Source organism: Oncorhynchus mykiss, chromosome 5 (assembly GCF_057628025.1).
Source record: "Oncorhynchus mykiss isolate SJ-2025 chromosome 5, ASM5762802v1, whole genome shotgun sequence".
Lineage (NCBI taxonomy): Eukaryota > Metazoa > Chordata > Actinopteri > Salmoniformes > Salmonidae > Oncorhynchus > Oncorhynchus mykiss.
In genome coordinates this window covers 28,391,254-28,415,452 of record NC_143026.1, presented here as the reverse complement: position 1 = coordinate 28,415,452, position 24,199 = coordinate 28,391,254, and the positions used below count along the sequence as shown (strand labels likewise).

Sequence of the window (24,199 nt, the reverse complement as noted above, 5' to 3'; positions counted from 1 at the left end):
AAGGTTTAGTAAGGTTGGGTTTCTTGTGTTTATAGCCATGGTGATCAACTGCACTGTACTGATGGAGTGGGAATCACAGGAGATAGCTGTGGTAGTTGCAGCAGCATAGTTTTCCCCTAATGGCCTTCCCTATGCCCTATATGAACTTGTTCTTTCCCTTTGTTATTATTCTGAAGAAGGCCATTGACGGCTGAAACGTCAATCTTTTATTAAACGTGTCTAATAAAACTATGTATTATTATGGTGAGCAAGGTTGCGCCATTTCCTCTCCAAGGTTGCAGCAGCAGATAAATATTTTGAGTGTGAGAGGTTTTAGTGCATAAGATCTACAGGAAGTTGAGAGAAGGGGTTCCATCATCCCAGGTCGACAGCCTGGCACGACCATTTAGGTCCAAGTATTGGGATGAGGTGGTGGGTTTTGGGGATAGTGTATAGGTGCAGGGTTAGATGGTAGAGAAATTAAAGATTTCCCGATTCCCCAGTGACCAAAATGTGCAATCCGCACTCCGACCTGCGAAAGGCAGCAATACGCAACACAGCGTCTAGTCTCCCGGAAATTTACACGAAGAAGAAGACTCTGCAATGGAGGTCCCAGGACCAGATAGCGACTGGAGAAGCCCTGCATTCCGACAGAAAGTTGTTGCACAAATGTGAGACAATTATGTTTTATTAATATTGTTTGTAAACGTTGTGATATTTTAGTTACTCCGCTATTATCACTACAGTGGCTAGCTAGCTCACCACAACTTCAGTCAGCGCTAACGAGTTAGCAGCTAGCCGGGGCAGTCGCTTATTTGGCTTTATGGATCAGCCCATTGGCGGCTCCTCTGGTTACTAGCCAGCTAGCTATGAAACATGCTTGTTATGAAGCCGTAAACCAAGCTTAATCAGGGTTGATGTAGTTAGCTACATGTGTCCGTATTTGCCATAAAGACCTAGCTAATTAGAGTGTTTTTCCCGAGAAGTTTTGAGACGTTTAGCTATTTGGGCTTTCAGCTAATGGTTAGTTAAAGTAGCTAGTTACTATAGTCTTCGCTGTCTTTGCTTCGCTTGCTATGTAACTTCTTCGGAGAGGTTTATCGGCGGTTGGCATCCAATTTATGTTGCATTACCCCCACCAACTAGATTGGGATATAAATCCATTATAATTTGATGCACAAAATTACACGATTTAACCCTATCTGGCCCTACCCCAGGACAATGGCCTGCGAGGACAGGACCTCAACACACCCTGTAACTCTCCTGAAGTCAAATCTCGTATTCACACATACTTCTCTGCTGTACAGTTGGTAACCATAGCTATGAACGCTAAGAATCCAAGCATACTGAAGCATTTCACTCATTGACCTATCCCTCTGCTGGCACAGATCTACTATTAATTAGCAGGGATTGTCTCAGTATCCCTCACACTGGATCCATCTTCCTCTACATCTTTCACTGCGTCTAATCCTGGTAACCTCAACCCGCCTCTCTTGCACCGGACACTTCTGATCTCCAGCACCATGTCCACTACTACAATTAGCACATACCAATTATTTTCCCAATACTACACATTCCTTTGTATCATGATTTTCTGCACACTTCTCACACCTAGGAACTAACCTCCTACACACTGCTGCCACGTGCCCATAAGTTTGACACCTGTAACAGTATAGTTGCGTGATGCGTAGTGCCTGCTCTCTCTGGTTGGAAGAAACGCACACAAATGTCTCAAGCCCACTATGTGTTACCATCACTGACTCAAATAATTTCCCACCCAACCTGAAACCACAAATGGATCCACCAAAAGGACAAATCTCACTCCTACTGGACCAGATCATTCGTTTTCATGTCCATCGATGCAGACCTCGGGCTCCGACCACTACACCACACCTTCTACTTCACTTAACTCGCCTTAACTCACTTCCATTTCACCTCCAGCACTCGACTTGGCACCAGTCTATTTCACCCCCTATCTCCTTTTCTATTGCCATCTTCATCAAATTCAACCTCTGCTTTCCTCATTCTCTTGAACACCTTCCTCTTTTTCCTCTTCCATTCCTCACAGCTAAAAACAGAAGACTGTCTCCTGCAGCTTAGGTAGCGGCAGTAAATCCCCACACTCATAACATAAGTTCCTGTTGTTCCCACTTGTCTCTAGCCTTTTAACACTCGACTGTCCCCACAAAATCCATGCTCCTGGATCCTCCCCTACTATTTAGCCAGCTAACGTTAGTTAATGTTAGTTAGCAAGATGCTAGCTACAACACAGACCCCAGTGACATTCCTGCTTGGCCTTACTTGGAATAAAATGCACTTTATCTGCCAGGAATGTAACGAATATCATTGACATGTGTGCTAGCAAAATACAGCATCTATCTGAATCACTTCTTCTCTTTCAGTGAAGAGGCGATGAGAAAGGCTGGGACTGCACACACGAAGTCCAGCAATGATATGGAGAACCATGTCTATGTCAAAGCCAAATCTAGAGTGAGTGAACGGTTTAATTTACACACACCTAGTATCCTCATCATGGATCATCAAACTCTAACATTGTATATGAGTAACTGGAATTATTGGTAAATAATGGCCATCTCTCATCTAAGTGTGTTATTGTTTACTTCTGAACAGGAAGAATACTTGTCCCTGGTAGCAAGGTTGATCATTCATTTCAGAGACATTCGTACGTACCCCACATACTTTTTCTATCTATTATGTATGTCTAGCTCACATTCATATTTTTCGAGACGGCTAATCTGTTAAGTCACGTAATGGACTTTTTTTGTTTTGCAGATAAAAAGGCGCAAGGAGGTGGTCCTGGTGTGTTATTATTTTGCAAAACATGTTCTCCGTTACTAAAATACTTTCAGAAGAATATCTACATATGCCACTGCACATTTGTAAATGTACACATTGCCTCCCCTCTTCCAGATCCCATGAATGCCCTGACAAATCTCCCAGGTGTTCCAGGGGTTCCAGGGGGCATCGGTATGGGGCCTCGGCCACCTGGTGCGCCCATGGGTGGAATGGGGCAGATGCAAATGAGTCAGCATGCCATGGCAGGAGTGGCTGGAAATCCTCAATCGAGTGAGTATCTCTGAAGCTATTTAATTTTCTCACTTTATTTCATGTTTATACCATGGTGTTGTTGAATACTCGTTTCTGATTGGCTTGAAGGGCTTTCTAGAGCCTGCATTATCACTATAACGTACGGTAGAATTCACATGTTCGAGCTGCTTTTGAAAGCAAAAGTTTAATTTAAAACATTGATATTATTGAATTAGATTTTCATAATAGCAGGCTAGGACTGATGGTTTGGTTAGCTAAACTAGCAAGTCTGTTTGGTTGACAAGGCAACTACTGTAGCTATCTAGTGAACTTGCTAGCTACTTCAGTGGATGTTGAACACAATACTACCTGCAAATTAACATTTCGTTCGGCAAATGTGTTAAAGTGGAACTGACAGCATTTTAACTATATACTTTGCAGATATGAGACAAACAATCATAGTCAATAAAATTCCCAGTTTATGCTTCAAAACCAACTTTGAGGTTTTAAAAATAGGTTATATTTGACAAAAAATTCCATGACATACAGTAAGGCATTGTTGGCAGAATAGATGGATGCAGTTCAATACATGATTAATATAATTCACCAATACTTGGTAGTCCAAAAAATATTGCTATCAGGTTGTAAATCAGATGGCCTGGTACATTGTTTGCTGCCTCCACACAATCGGGGCTCACCGTTTGTTTCAATGACTCAATATTTTGAACAGAAAATGTAACTACAATCACACTTGCAAGGGCAATGATCATAAGGTGGATAATAGGTTAGCTCACATGTGTAACAAACAAAGCCCGTGGGCCGACTAGGGCACACAAGCTAGTATAAAGGAGTCAACAGTTAAGTCATCTACTTTATGGAACTACAGGCTGATGTGCTTGCATCACTAAATTCAAATTCAACTGCACTGCTTTCGTGTGTCCCATTTAGAGCCTACAGCGCAGGGAAACTGTACAGACAGACACATGACACAGTCCTAGCTAGGCTGCTAAAATGTTGCAGTCTGGTTTCGGTTTTTAAAGCTGGACAATGAATGACAAAACTAAACCTGCAACAAAACACTATGCAAAGGAGAAATATGCAGGCCTATTACAGCAACATATTAAGCAGTCGCCTAGTCTGGCTACACAACTACAATACATTTTAAGTGCACCATACAGCAATGCTGCCTTCAACCGCACCGGGGATTCATGCAGTACAAAAACACTGAAATCCATGTTAAGTTCAAATGTTGCAACAACCTATAGATAGGTTGTTGATTGGAGTAATTAAATACTTTTTGATTAGTTTCACAACATTATGAACACTTGCAGGCATAGCAGCAAAGCTGGACAAATATTATTTATATTTTGTTTAAATAAGTCAAAATGCTATATACGACATCCTATGTACATAAGTGGACATTATAAAGGGCCATATTTTGGCCATTGGGTCGAAGTTGCACGTAAAAAAAATACAAAGAAGCTATGTCTAGCCCGCAAATTCATTGTTTTTTCAATATGGCCTGTTCGCTGATGGAGTTTGACACCCCTGGGCTAGCATATTTATTTTTGTAGCTAGTTAAAAATCACAAAGCCTAACATTAGCTAGTTTCTAGGAGGATGTCATGTCATTGGAGGAGTGGGTGAGTGACTGACTCATTGTTTTGGGGTAGGTACAGCTAGAGATGCAGGTGGCATTTGGTTAGCTAGCAAGAAATGTGAATCGCTTTGCTAGCTATTTAAGCTGAACTTAGAACGACTTATCCACAGTGTCACGAACCGGCTCAAAGCACGTAACAAACAAGGAGACAACGTGGAGATAAGGAACAACAAAATACATGTATTTAAGTAAAGTAACCTAAATATAATTAACAATGGTGTGTGTAATCAGTAATCAGTAGTGTGAGTGGTTGCGTGCAAGGTGTAAACACCAAAAACAGCCACAAAAATGCCACAGCCAAAATCTGTGTCTGCATGGCAAGAGTCTCAATGGATTGGGAAGAGGTGCATTTTTCCTGGGACACACCCGAGCCCAGGTGTGCCATTTTGCTGACGACCCTCCTGGCTCCGCCCACCGACATCCTATTAAGGAAAACAAAAGCAAAGAGAATTCGGCAGACAGTGGGAGGGTTGTCCCCCCCCCACCCAATAAAACCGGGGTCCAACAGAGACCCCGGAACACCATACCAGTCACACGGCAAATTAATCCAGCCTTTGCGTCCTTTTGCCCCAGCCAACCTCGTCCTCCCCAGACCTCAGCAACCTTTGGACAGGAAGTAACCTTTAAGAGGAAATAAAATGAGACCAAAAGGGAACAGACAGGAGCGACAGAACAGGACAATACCAGACACAAAATAAAACACTGTCAAGGGAGCGACCACAGTAGAGAAGTTCCAATAAAAACTACAATAATAACCACTCATTCTCGAGAAACGCATCAATTCCTTTTTAGTAGTTGGTGGTGGAAAAGCATCAATAGCTACCACTTTAGCCCAAACAGGACGCACTTCACCCTGCCCAACCACCTTTCCAAGGTATGTAACGGTCGCCTGAGCAAACTCACATTTAGCCAGATTGATCGTGAGGAGACCCGGAGCTTGAACAAGGCTTGAATACGGGACAGATGTTCCTCCCAAGTATCTGCATATATCACTACATCGTCCAGATAAAGAGCGCACCCGGCCAGACCGGAGACAACCCTGTTCATAAGTCGCTGAAAAGTGGCAGGTGCATTACGCAGGCCGAAACTCATAACTGAATACGAGTACAGACCAGAGGTTGTAATAAAGGCAGAGATTTCACGTGCCCTACTCGTCAGTGGCACCTGCCAATAGCCCTTTAAGAGGTCAAATTTGCTCACAAACTTAGCTGCGCCGACTTGATTAACGCAGTCCTCCATCTGAGGAAGAGGTAATTAATCTGGCTTAGTGACACTTTACCTTCCGGTAGTCCGTACAAAATCTGTTTGTCCCATCCGGTATACTGACCAAGATACAGGGAGAAGCCCAACTGGAGAAAGGCTCTGCCTTCTTACTCTCCAGCATGTACCTGACCTTAGCATCCAGACAACACAGTTTCTCTAAAGAAACTCTATAGAACCGCTGACGAATGGGGTCAGCATCTCCAATGTCAATATCATGTTCTATTAAGTTTGTATGGGTAGGTGTATCAGAAAACAAACATGGAAATCTCAGAATCAGACCAACCATCTCTTTCTGCCCATCAACAGGTAGATGAGCGAGAAGGCTGTCTAAAATATCCAGTGTCTCTGAATTTTTCAATCTACAAACGTCAGGACCAGGAACATCTTCCTCCTCATGCACGAACCGAGCATGACAAGAACCTAGGGAAATAACGGTATCGGCCAAAATAACAGGTTTACTGTCCTGTTGACTCCCACTGTTCAGTCTCAGAAGAATGTGCATAATAGTTTTAACAAATTTACATGGCACAGTTGGTGTGCTTTTCTCCATTCTGGAGTGGCAACTAGATAGTTTTGCTCAGTGTACTGGCGCATCACCGTATATGGACCTTGAAACTTGGCTTGAAAAGGAGAACCAACAATTGGCAGCAGAGCAAGAACCCGGTCACCTGGACTAAAGTGACGAGGCTCAGTTCGCTGATCAAATATGCCCTTCATCCTCTCCTGTGAAGATGACAGCTTCTCTTTAGCCATTTCACTAGTGGCGTACAGGCGTCACCGGAAATCACACACATACAATAAACAGGGACTGAGGGGACTTCCAGTCATCCTGGAGAACAGATAGAAGTCCACGCACCTTATGTCCAAACACAAGGTCATTTGGACTGAAACCCGTGCTCTCCTGTGAAACCTACCTAGCGGCTAACAGTAACCAAGGCAACCCCTCCCAATCCTTATCCATCTCCGTACAATAAGCTCTCAACAAAGACTTAAGTGTTTGATGGAAACGTTCCAGTGCTCCTTGACTTTGCGCGTGATAGGCGTTAGACAAATTGTGTTTAATATGGAGCAGTTGGAGAACCTGACCAAACAGATTGGAGGTGAAATTAGATCATTGTTCTCTCTGAATGACCTTAGTTTCTCTCACTGTTTGGAATCCCTGAGTCAAAGCTTTTAACACAGACTTAGTCGTGATACACCGGAGAGGATAGGCAGCAGGAAACCTAGTGGTCTGACATTACAGTGAACAGGTAACTACTACCCTTTTTAGAACGAGGCAGAGGACCAAACGTCAATAATCAGATACTCAAAAGGTTGGCTGAGTACAGGAATAGGAAACAGTGTTACCGGCTTGATTAGGTTTACCAGTTAATTGACAGGTGTGACAAGTTTTGATGAACTCCTAAACATCCCTCTTTAACCTAGGCCAAAAGAAATGTCTTAATATGCGATTGTAGGTTCTCCTCACACCCAAAAATAAAATAAATACCATTGGAGAAAATAGCCATGGGCGACATCTCCCAACTGTTCCACAGGCACAATTTGGTCACGCAACTCTTCTAATGTGGGGTCAATCCCGTTGCGCATTCATTAGATCGGATAACGTCGATACCCTCAATAGGCAACGAAGAACAAACCCCCACAACAACCTCACCTTTAACCAGTCCACAATCCAACATCAGTTCATGCAATGGAACTGACAGTGTTCAAACCTATTCCCCTAATTAGAACACTATTCACCGAATCAGTCTCAGCAGAGAAGGGTAACACAAATTCCAACACAAACAATTCAGAGGCACTTGTGTCTCAGGATCTTTACTGGCACTAGGTTCTTCCTGACGACAAACCGCTCCGTAATGAAATGTAAATAGTCTGGGTCAATATGGACTTTCACATGCCCCTGGGCATGAGACGAGGTGTCAGGAATGAACTGATGTGGAACAGGCGCAGCTAACGCCGTAGGCTTAGATTTAACGTAATCACATGTACTGAATTTACCCCTAGCCCTGAGAACCGGACATTCGTTTTTCCAATGACCTGAACCTTGACAGTAGTGACACTCTTGACCAAAGTCAGCTTTACCACGGGAGTCAGGCTCCTAGTTGAATGAAACTCTGCCCGTGAACCAAAGTATCTCGGTGAGCGAGGCCCAAATCGCTCGGAACGCTCCCACTCTCTCCAAATACGTGGCTCTGCAAAGACACTTGTGAGTCAAAACATACTCGTTCGCCAAAACCGCAGCTTCAGCAACAGTCTTTACTTTTCGTTCATTAATGTACGTGGCTATACGATCAGTGATTGTGTCCTTTAATTGCTCTAACATAATCAGATCACACAGCCCTTGGAAAGTCATAACTGCAGAGGTGGAACATCAGCGATAATACTCGTGCAAACTCAACATGAGTCTGTATCATCCCTTTTTAAAGTTCTAAATCGTTGACTGTAAGCCTCAGGAACCAATTCGTAAATTAACCTAAGTGTCATAACTGACACTGTCGGCAACACTAAGAGCTGGATATTGCATCCTGCGCTTTACCAGTCAGTACACACTGCAACATTAAAGTGTGGTCAGAATCAGGCCAACTCCTAGCGTCAGCAACACGCTCAAACAACGAAAAGAATGTCTCAGGGTCCTTTTCATTAAATTGAGGCAACAACCATAAGTTCCCAACAATATCAAATGTGTCCGGGGCACGACCAAAAGAGGAATGACCCCTAGGTAAATCTGGGTCACCTTCCCAGAGCAAACTCTCCCCTGAGAGCTTTCCTTCCCTAACCAACTCTAACCGCTCTTGTTGCAGCTTGAATTTAGCACGCTCCAAATCCGGTTTAAACACCAATTCCTTTTCATACTTTACACAATCATGCTCTAGCTTTTCACGATCATGCTCTAACTGTAACCGAAGCAGTTCAAAAAGAAGACTACTAGGACTAACCGATGGCGCGGTCATTGTAACGATACGGGGAGACAGCGAGTCCTCAGCAAAGGCTGCCCCAGTGGTAACTTCAAGAATACCACTCCATCAGATTGGCCTTCAATATCACCCTAATAGAATTTGACGTTTATCACAAATTTCAACCTTGTAGTGTTCAGCAACTTTCAACAGCTGTTCTTTAGTACATAATTCTAACAGTTCCTCTGATGGAAAGCGAATGAACTCGTCTACGTAAGACACCATAGTCAACAGAAAATAAAAAAAATTAAAAGATCTCGCTCTTCCCCTCTGCTGAGCACACCAGACCACAACCAGATGACAATCACACTGGGCACCACAGAAGAGAGAGGAGATATATATGGAGCTTCCCCAAAATCTACAGTAACTCAACCCTAGTCTTCGAGCGGATTTGTGGTTGGTAATTACGCACTGTAGCGCGCTGGCAAGGAAATAAACCCCCCAGCACACTGGCAGATTCCCCCAAGCCACGGCTGTGCCCCCGAGACAATTGTTCAGTCCACAGACACCACACAAAACAAAATAACCATGCCCAATGTATTCCAAAGTGAAACACGTCGCTAAGCCTAACAGAGGGGAGGGGGAGGACGAACGAACCAATGTACTTTCTCCAATGCAGCACACAACGAACTATCCACTGCAGTGGCAAGTTTACCAACCAACCAAACAAAGGCAACCAGTACTGGGCACCAAACATTACAACTAAAACAAGATGTAACAAAAGATGCAAATTAAGCACCTACAGAGTTTAACATTAACACATTTTTCGCCCAAACAACACACATACTAGTAAGCCAAATTACACTAGTATTAGTCCTTCATAATGCAACAAAGTGCTATACACCAAAATGTCTAGGAACCAACCTTATGAAATCCCGGACAAGCCCCCACTTGTCACGAACCGGCTCAAAGCACGTAACAAACAAGGAGACAACTTGGAGATGGGCAATAACAAAATATATTTATATAACTAAAGTGAACTAAATATAATTAACAATGGTGTGTGTAATCAGTAGTGTAAGTGAGTGGTTTCTTGCATACGTGATAATGAGGGTTGTTGAAAGGTGCCAACGCAAACAGCCACAAAAATGCCACAACCAAAATCTGTGTCTGCATGGAGAGAGACTCTTCAATGAATGGGAAAGAGGCGCATTTATCCTGGGACACACCCGAGCCCAGGTGTGTCCCATTTCGCTGACGACCCTCCCGGCTCTGCCCACCGACATCCTATTAAGGAAAATAAAAAGTAAAGAGAAAGAATTTGGCAGACAGAGTGGGAGGGTCGTCACAACAGTAGGCATATCTCTTAGTTGTCAACCAAATGTATTTGGCATCAATCAAATGTATTTGGCATCGGTCAAATGGGTGGGCTGGCAAGTTCCCATTCAGTAGTCAAAATGTGGGTTGGGACAAGCTGCAGGACGAGCAGGCGACTATTCCACGCTACTATTCCCCATCGTTTATCTGTGAAATTGACGGCCAACTAGCTGAAAACGTTTGAGAGGGTTTATCTAATGTTCCCTCTAGATTTGAGCTAATCTCACTCTGGCTAGCATTAGTTGTTGATCTTGTTGATGTGCATAGGCAACTGAGGGGGAGAGCCTATATTTTTCATGGTTGTTTGATCAATAGGACTGTGAAATCTATTCAGGTGTATGTTGTGTAGCTGTTGCTACTGCCTGTAAACACAGTCCATTTCAAAGTGAAAGATATTGGGCCCGTTTGGCAAATGGGTTATTTGCATATAGGCCTACTGTAGCTCAGATTGGCTATAGCGCACCAGTTTGCTTAAAGGTAATTTGTGGTTTAGTACGTTACCCTGCGCCCCTGCTTCATTGCTCCAGACCACCGCAAGTGGGAGATAGAGTGCTGATTATGCTTTTTTGGTCCCAAGGCGCTAATGTGTGTCTACCTGAATGAATGCTGTCAATGATTTGGTGATATAAACCAAATTGATACTGAATTGTGCATGACTTAAATTAAATTTGAATTAACTGAATGATAAGGATGAAGAAGAAGAAGAGGGCGATTACATTTAGGACAATAGTGTAAGAATTGCTCTTTCTCTGTCCACACACGCACACCTGAAAAAATACTCATTTTTTTTTGTCTCTACTTCATCAGAAGAAGCTGTAACTGGACTGTAGCATATTACTTCCTTGAACTGTTGTTAAACTAAGTGAAAATATCTGTTGACTGAATATAAGCAGCAAGTAATGTCTGCTAAATAAACAAGTTGATGGTGCAGTCATATAGCCTCGGCACATACAAACGACAACTACATCGCACTTGCCCAGACCCACCTGCTCACATCCCCATCTCCAGCGCCTGTATCACTCTCCGCCACATGGCCTCAAACTGCACTATTTTGTTTCTCTCCGTTGCCCACGCACTTTCTACATTTAAATAAAGCATTTAAAGGCGGACTTTGGTTGATTTTCAATTTGTAAGAAATTTTTTTTTTCAAGATGATTGACGAGAAAAGTATCGTCCAACCCATAGGGTCTCACTGCACTCTTATATCCCAGAAGAATGGCTTCAGAGGGGATGGCTGGTTGAGAGAATTCCAAGAGTGCAAAGCTGTCATCAGGGTGAAGGGTGACTACTTTGAAGAATCTAAAATCTATTTTGATTTAACACTTTTTTTGGTTACTACATGAATACATATGTGTTATTTCATAGTTTTGATGCCTTCACTATTATTCTATAATGTAGAAAATAGTGAAAATACAACTTGAATGAGTAGGTGTACTGTATATCCACTAGGCTAAAACATTATCACATTTTTCCTTTGGATTATTTAATGAACCTATATCATGTTATCCCTTTGGAGCACATGCAAAAGCGAGTTGTTGAACGGAAGTGACAAAATGTATTACAATTGAATTTTAATGAGCTGATTGATGAGGATGATGAAGAGTGTTTGAATTCAGAACAATAGTGTAAGAATTGCTCTTCCTCTGTCCCACGCGCACATACAAAAAAAAAAGTTTTTTTGTTTCTACTTTGTCAGAAAAAGCTGCAACTGGACCGTAGCTTATTACTTACTAAAACTGTTACACTGTACGGTTTTTATTCTAATAGAAATTAAAATGGTCTTATATTCTTAAACTAGGTGTTTACTGAAATATACGCAAGTGATGTCTGCTAAATTAACAAGTTGATGGCGAAAACCAGAGCTATTAAATGTAGGTGTTATATTTATTACATTTACTTGTGGAATGTTACCGAATAGATAACAACAATAGAAAAAATATTCTGGTGGCATTGGTAGAGAGTCAGGTGGAGAATGGCGTGAAAGTGCACTGTACTGTAAGTATGTAATAACGCTGTGGGCCAGGTGTAAATGGTTTAGCAGCCTTTCCAATACATTTGAATACATAAGAAGGCATCCACCCCTTGATGGGCTATCAGCAGGACAATACTCTTGCCGAGTTTAGGGACTTTAAATGTATTAATGGATGTTTGCGAGGCATGTCACTTCACCCATCTCTTTGCATAGCCCACCACATGCACTGTTTTCTAACCACATCTGGATGGATCCATAACGAATTACTATGGGAATAAATCACTGAATGAGAGAAATAGTGGAATAAAGTAGGCTAATGCAATTGAAAGCAACAAATTGTTGCATACTGAAACACCCAAAGTTATCCAACTGTTATAATAGGATTTGAAGCAATAGCCTACCCACATGTGGTCAACTATTTCCGCAGCGTTTCACGCTGCTTTTAGACATGCATGGGGACTGGTCTTGATAAATCAATCATATCTCCGTTTAGATATTAGTTAGCCTACAATTAGACTGTGGAAATGTTAGGATTATTTTGCTCTTCTCTTCCAGTCACTTAGTAGCCTAGACCTAGCCTAGACCTACTCTCGACCGGTCGTACAGCGCCATATTGTCCTAAAGGAAACCCTGAGGCCTACATAGGCTAATGTAAAATGCATTTTCATTTTTCTTGGAATAGAAACACCATAATATTAATCAATTTAATTAAGCTACATTTCTAATAGTATAAACAACACATCAAATACAATAATACTTTACAACCAAATTATAATCAATCCCATATAGTTAAAAATGTTTTAGTCTCTAGTATAGCCAATATTAAAAACAGTAAAATGCGATCGTGAATTCAATCGCTTTAGCCACATGTTACGGTTTATTAATTGTTTAAATATTCAAGGGTCCCTTAGTTAAGTACATGGATGACTTGTATGCTGTGTGATGACATGCAGGAATGATTGATTGATGTACTGTATATTGAAGTCGGCCTTTATGCCAATAAGTAAGTTACGCTAAAAACAGCTACAGTAAACAGGACTCTTAGGCTTACAGCTCCATGTAATTTCAATAACTTTATTTAATTAAAAACCTTAAACCCACCTGTCCCTGAATTTACTGAAATATGTGTATTTCAAGTAAAAAATATGTGTACACTCAAGTAGTAGGCCTACATTAAGATAAATATCATAAAAGACAACTTACTGAGCATTTCATCAAAGTACCATGAAGGTCTGCTGTGCGCTATGCATATTAACAGTAGAATATCCAGGACTCGACAAGTAGCCTACCAATAGCTGCCAGTCTATAAATACATTTAAATACACAATCACAAAGGAATCCATTAATATTTTGTTTAAGGTCATTAAAAAACATAATACTAAGACAATTTACTTTCAAAAGAACAGAATAGCATGTATTTCTCTGTGCTATAGTAGCTGAGGCTATGGTTGCTTCATGTCAACAAAATTCATTAACTTGTTATACTCTTTCAGATAGGGTATAGCAATCAAAATGTCTGGCCTGCATGGACCTCTGTAGGATTATTTAGGAAAGAAAGCAAGCGCCAACAAGCTTCATGAAGACGCCCTCAAAGATGCCCTCTGGTGGCTTCAACAAGCATTAAGGGCATTAACGGCAACAATGGCTGACAGTAAAATACTATGACGTCATGCACTGTAACATGCTGTACCATACCGAGGCATCCTGTAAGTGGTGCTGCAGTACGATGCAACTTTGAAATGAGGAACACACCTTCCACGTCATTCAATATTTTTCCATAGAACGCCTCGTTGATTATCCCTTACTTATTTTAATTCTGTCTGTTAGCACACAGAAACAATTGGATCAATAGCTTACCAGTCATGACATTTTGATTTTGTATCAGGGACCTCCAAACTCATATTTCTGTGTCCTCCGTGAGGCTCAGAGCATGTGAGCGGAGATGAGTGGGAGCTGAGCGGGCACAGTTTGACTGGAGCGTGGGAAAAGACGTGGAGCGCTCTGTGAGATGAACAGGGTGTCCAACTGCTCAACTCGGCTTACATGCACTGCTCCAGACTCTTATTTCTGTGTGCTCAGGTGTAGGGCTTTTCCTCCAGGGCTTTCCCCACGTTTTCAGCTGGAGGATGTCTGTTTTGTCCACATCCTCCCTGTAGTAGGAGGTCCAGGGCAGATGCAGATGCAGCAGATTGCCCAGCAGCAGGCCCAGCAGCAGGCCCAGCAACAGTCCATCCAGTTCCAGCAGTTCCAGGCACAGCAGCAACAGACAGCCATGCAACAACAGCAACAGACGGCCATGCAGCAGCAGCAGCAGCAGCAGCAGCAGACAGCAATGCAACAACAGACAGCCATACAACAGCAGCAGTTTCAGGTCCAGCAGCAGATGAAGCTGCAACAATTACAGCAGCAACACCATCAGAACCAACAGCTCCAACAGCAGCACCAAAACCAGCAGCAGCAGCAGTCCCAAAACCAGCAACAACAGAACCAGGTATAAGCTTAAAAGCCCTGCCATGATAGCCTGCCTAGATGTACAATTAAAAGCAAACATGCAAGAAGGCAGTTGAATTGGTTTATCTTTTGGTAAACAAGTATGACATGACGACAAAATATATTTTTGGTTTAAAATAATCTGCTTCTTAATTATTTACACACCCTCCCCCATCTGTCTTCAGATGCACCCATCAAGGCACCAGCAACAGCAGATTCAGTTACAACTCCAACAGCAGCATGCACAGTCCATCCAGCACATGGTCCAGCAACAACAGCAGCAACAGGTTCAGTCTCAGCCCCAGCCGACCCAGCTGCCCCCCCACTCCCAGCAGCAGCAGGGCATGGTGCCCCAGTCTCTGGCTGGGCAGATGGCCCCCACACAGCATGTGCCCATCAGCTCACTCAGTCAGCAGCAGCAGCAACAGCAGCAGCAGCAACAGCAGCAGCTCAAGATCCAAGCCTTGCAGGTAAAGCAGAGGTGGTGTTATTGAAAAAGATGAACTTAAAGTTTAGTTAAATCTCTGTAGAATAGTGGTGACTCTTTGTTGTCCACTCTAAATTGATAATCTATAGTATCTGGGATAACACACATATTCCAGTAACTTGTTTACACACCCCTCTGCTTGCTTGCTTCCCTATGTGTGTGTATGTGCCGTGTGTTCTTTGTATGTGTGTGTGCTTTGTGTGTGGCCAGGCTAGAGCATTGCAGCAGCAGCAGCAACAGCAGCAGCAGGCCCAGCAGGCAGCGCAGCAAGCCCAACAGGCGGCGGCTCAGGCCCAGCTAGCGGCAGCTGTACCTGGCCAGGTAAGAGCACTGCAAGCTGGTGTGGTGGAACTGATTGACTGCCACTGGTCACTGAGCCTGGCCTGGAGTGAGTGCATGCTTTCAGATTTACCCGTTTGGAGTGACGACAGGGTTGATTGAATTTTGGGTCGCAAACTCTACGCTGCCCTACCAAGCAAAAAGGCATTAACTGCTCATAGTGTGGAACTGAGAAAAATGGCTTTTATTTACCTTGGTCTCACAGTAACTTTATGCAGTTACTGCTAACATGACCTCCATTCTTTTCTCCAAAACACAATATAATAGAGGCAGGATATTTGTCCACATTATTAAGCATTTAATGTAGTAAAAATGACATTAACACATTTTTGACGAAATGAGCAGTTACTGCCTTTTTGCTTGGTTATGGCAGTACTGTTTTGATCATATTTAGTTTCCTGTGTTGCCTGTTGCCATACTTAAGCTGCTGCCATAGCCAGAAGGTAGTAGTAGTTGTTATATCACATAGCATTAGCTAGAGAGACTTAAGCTTGCATCGATTCATATAATGGCACATTTTCTGCTTAATGGCTCAGGGGTTCTTTGGTTTGAACAGAATGATGAATCTCCTACGTAACCCAGGGAATCAATTTAGTTGGTTGTCATTTGCATGTACAGTGCCTTCAAAAGATTCACACCCCTTGTGTTTTCCACATTTTATTTTGGAATGGCTTGAATTTAAAATGGAATAAATTTATATTTTTATCACTGACCTACACGCAATACCCCATAATGTCAAACTGGAATTATGTTTATTGACATTTTTAAGAATTTAATAGAAAATGAAAAGCTGAAATGTCTTGAGTCAATAAGTATACAACCCCTTTGTTATGGCAAGCCTAAATACGTTCAAGAGTAATAATTTGCTTAACAAGTCACATAATAAGTTGCATGGACTCACTCTGTGTGCAATAATATTCTTTAACATGATTTTTGAATGACTACCTCATCTCTACCCCACACATACAATTATCTGTATGTGTGTGTGGTAGTCGAGCAGTGAATTTCAAACACCGATTCAACCACAAAGGCCAGGGAGGTTTCCCAATGCCCCACAAAGAAGGGAACCTATTGGTAATTGGGTAAAAATATAAAATACATTGAATATCCTTTGAGCATGGTAAATTTATTCATTACACTTTAGATGGTGGATCAATGTTCCTGAGTGTTCCGAGTTACATTTTTACATTGTAATCTCTGCCAAAGCTGCTTATACAAAGTATTGACTCAGGTGTGAATACTTATTTATGTAAATTAGATATGTCGGTATAAAATGCTCAATACATTTGCTAAAATGTCCAAACATGTTTTCACTTTGTCATTATTGTGTGTAGAGTAATATATTTAATATATTTAGAATTCAGGCTGTAATGCAACAAAATGTTGAATAAAGGGCATGATTACTTTTCTGAAGGCACTGTATGGTGCTTTTTGAGAATTTCCTGATAGGCTTGGTACTCATCTTATCGCTTCCCGGCAAAGGAGTGATAGAGCTAGGATTAATTTCCACAGGACACTCCCCCATCCCTTCTTTCTCTACCAAACTAGAATTAATGGAGACCTCTTCACCCCAACGCTAATTCTCCTCCCTATTGAAGGTTTCTCAGAATGAAACCCATGGGTGGGCTGCTGAGAGAAATGAAAGTTTCTCTCCCAGAGGATGTCTCTTTATTATACCTCAGACCTACTTTAGAATGTGTTGTTCCCCCTTCATGCATGTGTGCTGTTCGTGCAATGAATGCTATAACTGCATGCCTACTCTGTCCTGCAAACCAAATATATCCTTTAACTCAGCTGCTACATCTACTAGCGCTACTCTTAGATGCAAAGATATGGCATCATCAATTATTGAAGGACCCCCACCATCTCATCCAATTGACCAATAGACACGGTTGGGAAATCACTGCCAAACCTCTTACTGGGGGGAACAATGGGGTTCCACCATTGGCGGTCATTTAAAATACTTAAAGCTAGTTATACTAGATTACCAAAAATGATTATGTTATTTGTAGTCATTTGACAGATGTTTACCTTCTGTACTTCACTAATCAATTTAAATAATTGTCAAACGCACTGCATAGTTTAGCCTTGTGAATAAAGAGGGAGCAAGTTCCCACTGGCTGTGGAAGGCCTCATCACTGTTGTCATGGTAACACTGCCTGGCTGTGTGTCTCACACCAGGGTTAAAGATATGACTAACTGTTACTGTGTGATGTGTGTCAATGAGTGTGCGTGCATGTGTGTGTACGTGTATATGTTTGTTCTTGTGTACCTTACAAGTGTTGTTCTTGGGAGCTTGCTTGCATATGCGTGTGCAAATGCATTGTGCATGCATGCGCCTCATCTCCGCTGATGCATTGCATTTCTTGTTTTGCTTGTGATATGTCTGTTGTCCCCTCTGTCCACCTCCAAGATGATGATGCCCCGCCTTGGGATGCAAATTCCGCCCCGGTTGCCCCGCGCTGCCTCGAACCCCGCCATACCTCCAAACTCTGCTGCCGTGGGAGGACAGCAGTTACCACAGGTATTTACGCCAAGGTAGAGTGACCAGGCAGTACTCTGACCCTGACCTCTATGGTGACCACCTCTCCTAAAACCATGTCCCTCTGGTGTGCTTCCTTATGCCAACTATTACCCTTCAGTGCAGCCCTCTAATCTCCTCCCCACTTTACCCAAACCACCTCTCCTGCTCCTTACACAGACCATTGGAATTAGATCTGATAGTGAATGTCTGTTCTCATGCTCAGCATGTAGTTGATTCATGAAAAGAGAGTTGTACCTTCTACAATCAGGTTCTGATTTGGAACCCATGAAGGGTAGGCCTTAGAGCTGGGACAATAAACCCAAAATTACCGACACCGACATTGCCTTCCTCTTACTGAAGCATTTTGTGTACCTCTGTAATTTTTTGTGATTTTGCTACACAACGTTCCTGTAGATGGCTCTGAAATAGTTTTTCCCACAGTAATAGCCTATGCATTATCTGCTATGAAAGTATCTGCCTGTCCCTGTTTTGCTGTTGGCTGCTGTGAGCGAGCCACTCCCTCTCCCCACTGTGTGCACGGAGGAGGGAGAGATGCATTCTGAGAAGCACAAGTATATGACCGTTTCTCAAAATGCAATTGCGGGAAAAATACAGTTTTCAAAGCAACTACTGTTCCAGTTCCAGAGAGGAGTGTCACAGCTTTCTGTGAGTATAGCATTTATTTATCACCTCTTAATACTGAGTTCATGGCACCACTTTATAACTGGAGTAGGCTGTAAGCCTAGTATGGTTTCGATGCGCCCGAAGAGTGGAGCGCGCAATTTGCAGTGTATAGGCCTACATCAAGTAGCCTAGGCCTAGCGCTGGAAAGTTTTTGTAGATCATTAGCCTACATTTACTGATAGATTCATTAATTAGTCTACATGGCAACAATATCATATTTAGCCTGTAGTCCGATGTGCACAAAGAGGCCAAATTAAATCTGATAGGCTAATCCTAGGCTGGATTCTATTTTGACAGGTTGCATATCAAAATAACAATCATGCATTCCCTGGATATGTTAGATGAAATAGCTTATTTTTTTTAATCATAAGCTACCATCTATTGTCTTACTGGGTACTGGAAGAAATCTGTCTAGAGTCCTACCGCTAATGTAAAGTATTTGTCCATGACATCTTTTTTTTAATAGTTGTATTTATTATTATCCAGCAAAATAGTTACATTTATCACAATGACTTTTTGTACATATTGCCAACTCTAGCACCTCCCCACAAAATAATAATTTAGTAATGATTTATCAATATCGCAAACAACTGGTCAATTTATCGCAATATGTATTTTTGTCCATATTGCCCAGCTCTAGTAAGCCTATAGATTTTGTTGGAAATGTAGTGTATTGCTAAGTATTCATTGTTGTGTTTGGTAAGTACCAATAAGACACTCAATTATATTTTCTTCCCATCTTCCTCAGTAGGCACTCAGGCCCTGATCGGCGTAATGGCTTGAAGCAGGTTTTTCCCCCTGCTATTAAGGTTGGATGGTAATGTGATGCAGCTTCCAACCAGCTGAACAGTTGCTTGGGTTCCTCTGATGTGAGCTCTCTTTTCTTTTCACCTCCTCCAAAGGTGCAGCAGCACCAGATGATGTCATCGCCCTCGCCGGTACAGGTGCAGACACCCCAGTCCATGCCCCCCCCTCCCCAGCCACAGCCATCGCCACAGCCCCCATCCTCCCAGCCAAACTCAGTCAGGTGAGCAAAGTTGGCATGCTCACTCATTGACTGGAATATGGCATTTGAAAGTTTTATTTCAGGTGTAATCTTGAAATGAAATTCTCTGGTGTCAACTATGACCCTGTATTGTGTTTCTTCACAGCAGTTCTGGTCCCACACCGTCGCCGGGGGGCTTCCAGCCTAGCCCGTCCCCCCAGCCCTCACATAGCCCAGCCACCGCACGCACCCCGCAGAACTATGGTGTCCCCTCCCCAGGACCTCTCAACACTCCAGGTACTGTCCCAACTCCTCACTGGAGCAGAGGTGCGGTTCTAAGCCCGTAAGCCTCATACCTCACCTATGATTGTTTTCCTTACTAAAGTTGACATTCTTAATTATCTTTATGTAAGATGCTGATTTGTATGGAGCTTCTTTAGTTTCCCATTTGCCTGTTATGCCAAATATTGGAAGCCCAATCAAACCCATTCTCAGTACCCCTGTATATGTATACACATATTGAATGTACAGTTGAAGTCGGAAGTTTACATACACTTATGTTGGAGTCATTAAAACTCGTTTTTCAACCACTCCACAAATTTCTTGTTAACAAACTATAGTTTTGGCAAGTCGGTTAGGACATCTACTTTGTGCATGACACAAGTCATTTTCCCAACAATTGTTTAGACAGATTATTTCACTTATAATTCACTGTATCACAAATCCAGTGGGTCAGAAGTTTACATACACTAAGTTGACTGTGCCTTTAAACAGCTTGGAATATTCCAGAAAATGATGTCATGGCTTTAGAAGCTTCTGATAGGCTAATTGACATAATTTGAGTCAATTGGAAGTGTACCTGTCGATGTATTTCAAGGCCTACCTTCAAACTCAGTGCCTCTATGCTTGACATCATGGGAGAATCCCCCAAAAAATGTAGACCTGGTTAATCCTTGGGAGCAATTTCCAAACGCCTGAAGGTACCACGTTAATCTGTACAAACAATAGTACGCGAGTATAAACACCATGGGAACACGCAACTGTCATACCACTCAGTAAGGAGACGCGTTCCATCTCCTAGAGATTAACATACTTTGGTGCGAAAAGTGCAAATCAATCTCAGAACAACAGCAAAGGAACTTGTGATGCTGGAGGAAACATGTACAAAAGTATCTATATGCACAGTAAAACGAGTCCTATATCGACATAACCTGAAAGGCCGCTCAGCAAGGAAGAAGCCACTGCTCCAAAACCACCATAAAAAAGCCAGACAACGGTTTGCAACTGCACATGGGGACATGTCCTCTGGTCTGATGAAACAAAAATGGAACTGTTTGGCCATAATGACCATCGTTATGTTTGGAGGAAAAAGGGGGAGGCTTGCAAGCCGAAGAACACCATCCCAATCGTGAAGCACGGGGGTAGCAGCATCATGTTGTGGGGGTGCTTTTCTGCAGGAGGGACTGGTTTAATTCACAAAATAGATGGCTTCATGAGGTAGGAAAATGATGTGGCTATATTGAAGCAACATCTGAAGACATCAGTCAGGAAGTTAAAGCTTGGTCGCAAATGGGTCTTCCAAACTGACAATGACCCCAAGCATACTTCCAAAGTTGCGGCAAAATGGCTTAAGGACAACAAAGTCAAGGTATTGGAGTGGCCGTCACAAAGCCCTGACCTCGATCCTATAGAACATTTGTGGGCAGAACTGAAAAGGCGTGTGCGAGCAAGGAGGCCTACAAACCTGACTGAGTTACACCAGCTCTGTCAGGAGGAATGGGCCAAAACTCATCCAACTTATTGTGGGAAGCTTGTGGAAGGCTACTCAAAACATTTGACCCAAGTTAAACAATTTTAAAGGCAATGCTACCAAATACTAATTGAGTGTATGTAAACTTCTGACCCACTGGGAATGTGATGAAAGAAATAGAAGCTGAAAAAAACACTTTCTCTGCTATTATTCTGACATTTCACATTCTTAAAATAAAGTGGTGATCCTGACTGAAGACAGGGAATTTTTACTATGATTAAATGTCAGGAATTGTGAAACTGAGTTTAAATGTATTTGGCTGAGGTGTATGTAAACTTCAGACTTCACCTGTATATGAGTATTCTGATTGTTGTCCCATGTGGTTGTCTGGTGATGTGTAGGGAACCCCAGTTCAGTGATAAGTCCAGTCGGTGCCTCTCAACTGGAGGACCAACAGTACATGGAGAAACTCAAACAGCTTTCCAAATACATCGAGCCGCTGCGCAGGATGATCAACAAGATAGACAAAAACGAAGGTATACACTCATGCCATGCTCTTTCTTACTTTTATGTCCATTCTCGGCGGTTCCCACTCACTAAAGGGAGTTTGTGTTCCCAACAGATAGGAAAAAGGACCTGAGTAAGATGAAGAGCCTGCTGAACATTCTCACTGACCCCAGCACAAGGTACAATAATACAAGTGTGTTGCTTATGAGTGTGTCAGTGCCTATCCATGTTGGTCTTAACAATGGTTATAGAATGTATCTCCTCTCCCTGACTTGCAGGTGTCCTCTCAGGACCTTACAGAAGTGTGAGATAGCACTGGAGAAACTGAAAAATGATATGGCTGTGGTAAGCGTGAGACCCCGTTTTTCAATCATGGTGAAAATCTTTGTGCCGTTATATTGCTCTTTGGGTCTCAAAATGTCTTTCTGTTGTGAGTTCATAAAGGTTACCCATTGAAAGTGAATCATTAGTTGTAAAGAACCTAAAACCCTAGCAACTATTTAACTAAATGTTTCCCTATTTAGCTTATTAATAAGACATTATTCTAAACTTGTTCTAGCCGACACCACCCCCTCCACCTGTGCCCTGCACCAAGCAGCAGTACCTGTGCCAGCCCCTCTTGGATGCCGTCATGGCAAACATCCGCTCTCCTGTTTTCAACCATTCCCTGTACCGTACCTTTGCCCCAGCCATGACAGCCATCCACGGGCCTCCAATCACGTGAGTTTACCCTAACCACTCCTTCATGTCCAGAAACCCTACAGGGTGGACACATTTTCAGCTGATATCTTGGCGCGACCCTGCTTTAGATCTGTCCACGTCTCTATCATTGATACAAGACCATCCTCATTTCCCTACAGTGCATTTAGAAAGTGTGTGAAAGAGTACAGTAGCAGTGGGATCAGGCCGTCATCTGACACCCATCTCTATTTTCTCCCACTCCACTCCACAGAGGCCCCACCATCGTGGCCCGGAAGAGGAAACACGAGGAGGATGACCGCCAGACCATCCCCAACATCCTGCAGGGGGAGGTGGCCCGCCTCAACGCCAAGTTCCTGGTTAACCTGGACCCCTCATTCTGCAGTAACAACGGCACGGTACATCTAATCTGTAAACTAGGTGAGTTTAGGGCAGAGGTTGGCAACTAGATCCAGCCACGGTTGCATTGAGACACGATCACGTCTCTCTTTTTTATTCGTGGGAACAGATTTCCTAAATTAAACTAATTTCTAGCTGAATTCCTGATTTTTACAAGACTAAAATCCTTACGGGGCCGCCTGTTGCCGACCCCTGGTTTAGGGCGTTAAGAAATTAAGGCTGGGGGAAATCACATTATCCTCCCTCAAAGATAAAGTTAATTGATGTCTGATGCTATTCTCTGCTTTTCTCTTCCAGACGACAAGAACCTGCCAAGTGTGCCACCTCTCCAGCTCAGCATCCCTGCAGACTACCCAGACCAAAGCCCTCAGTGGGCAGACGATGGGCAAGTGTATGGTAAGACACACTGGCTCTCTCTGTACCCATACTCAAGTATGTAGCCTGTTTTAGTCAAATTGACTTTAACTTTGGTTGTAATGAAATGTTGCCCAATATTACCTACAGTTTAAAATGTATAACAAATTAAATGTTCAGCAAAATAACAATTTTAATTTTTTAACCATACTGCCATGTCAGTAGCTAGTCTTTTCAGGTTTCATGCATTTTCTAGTTGATTAATGCATCACTTTGTTTTTCTCTCCAGGTGCCAACCCCTTCCTAAAGAACGTTCACAGAAACATGACCTCCAAACTCCTACAGCTCCCAGACAAGCACTCTGTGACTGCACTGCTCAATACTTGGGCCCAGAGTGTCAGACAAGCCTGTCTTTCTGCAGCGTAGACAAGAGGCTCACCTCTTCATCAAACCTCTGCTGGAGACAACATAACTTATCACAGACTGTGCAAACTGAAAAGGGTGGGCTACCTCACCCTGGAACGCCAGCTCTCCCCTACCACCACTAGGGTGTGCTGTTGAGGCTTCAACACAAAATGGTATTATGAGAAAGTCCATTTGGGGTGTGTTCTGTAAAGAATTCTAGGGTGAGAATATGTATAACCAATAACTAAACACTTTTCTGTGTAAAGCTTTGAAGTGTGTATATGTGCTCGTAAGGGAATTTGTCTTTTTGTTATCAAGAATAAATACTTTTTTGCTCACCTGTTTTCATTAACCAGATCCATCCCCATCATCCTTTACCATAAG

At 42.7% G+C, this 24,199-nt stretch overlaps 1 protein-coding gene across 4 annotated transcripts; it reads left to right on the top strand.

Annotated features, from left to right (window-relative positions):
* Positions 1-313: 313 nt before the first annotated feature.
* Positions 314-24,153, top strand: LOC110523530 (mediator of RNA polymerase II transcription subunit 15). Of its 4 annotated transcripts, none has more exons than XM_090234375.1 (18): positions 314-650; positions 2,382-2,469; positions 2,611-2,662; positions 2,773-2,799; positions 2,911-3,066; positions 14,352-14,683; positions 14,868-15,152; positions 15,380-15,490; positions 17,922-18,032; positions 19,619-19,743; positions 19,871-19,998; positions 21,853-21,987; positions 22,074-22,137; positions 22,237-22,303; positions 22,518-22,678; positions 22,911-23,077; positions 23,354-23,452; positions 23,700-24,153. In XM_090234375.1, the coding sequence occupies exons 1-18, from the start codon at positions 583-585 to the stop codon at positions 23,834-23,836; spliced, it is 2,313 nt and encodes a 770-aa protein (XP_090090501.1). In that variant the 5' UTR covers positions 314-582; the 3' UTR covers positions 23,837-24,153. The 4 variants fall into 4 exon arrangements, with proteins under 4 accessions (XP_090090501.1, XP_021457980.1, XP_021457981.1 ...); XM_021602305.3 differs by having other exon boundaries at positions 19,868-19,998; XM_021602306.3 differs by having other exon boundaries at positions 14,349-14,683.
* Positions 24,154-24,199: the final 46 nt, after the last annotated feature.

Excerpts from the sequence above, each read along its gene's own strand:
- LOC110523530 (XM_021602303.3), top strand. The coding sequence starts at position 583 with ATGGAGGTCCCAGGACCAGATAGCGACTGGAGAAGCCCTGCATTCCGA. Across the intron at positions 23,078-23,353 it reads ACATCTAATCTGTAAACTAG|ACGACAAGAACCTGCCAAGT; the intron begins GTGAGTTTAGGG and ends TTTCTCTTCCAG. Across the intron at positions 23,453-23,699 it reads AGACGATGGGCAAGTGTATG|GTGCCAACCCCTTCCTAAAG; the intron begins GTAAGACACACT and ends TTTTCTCTCCAG.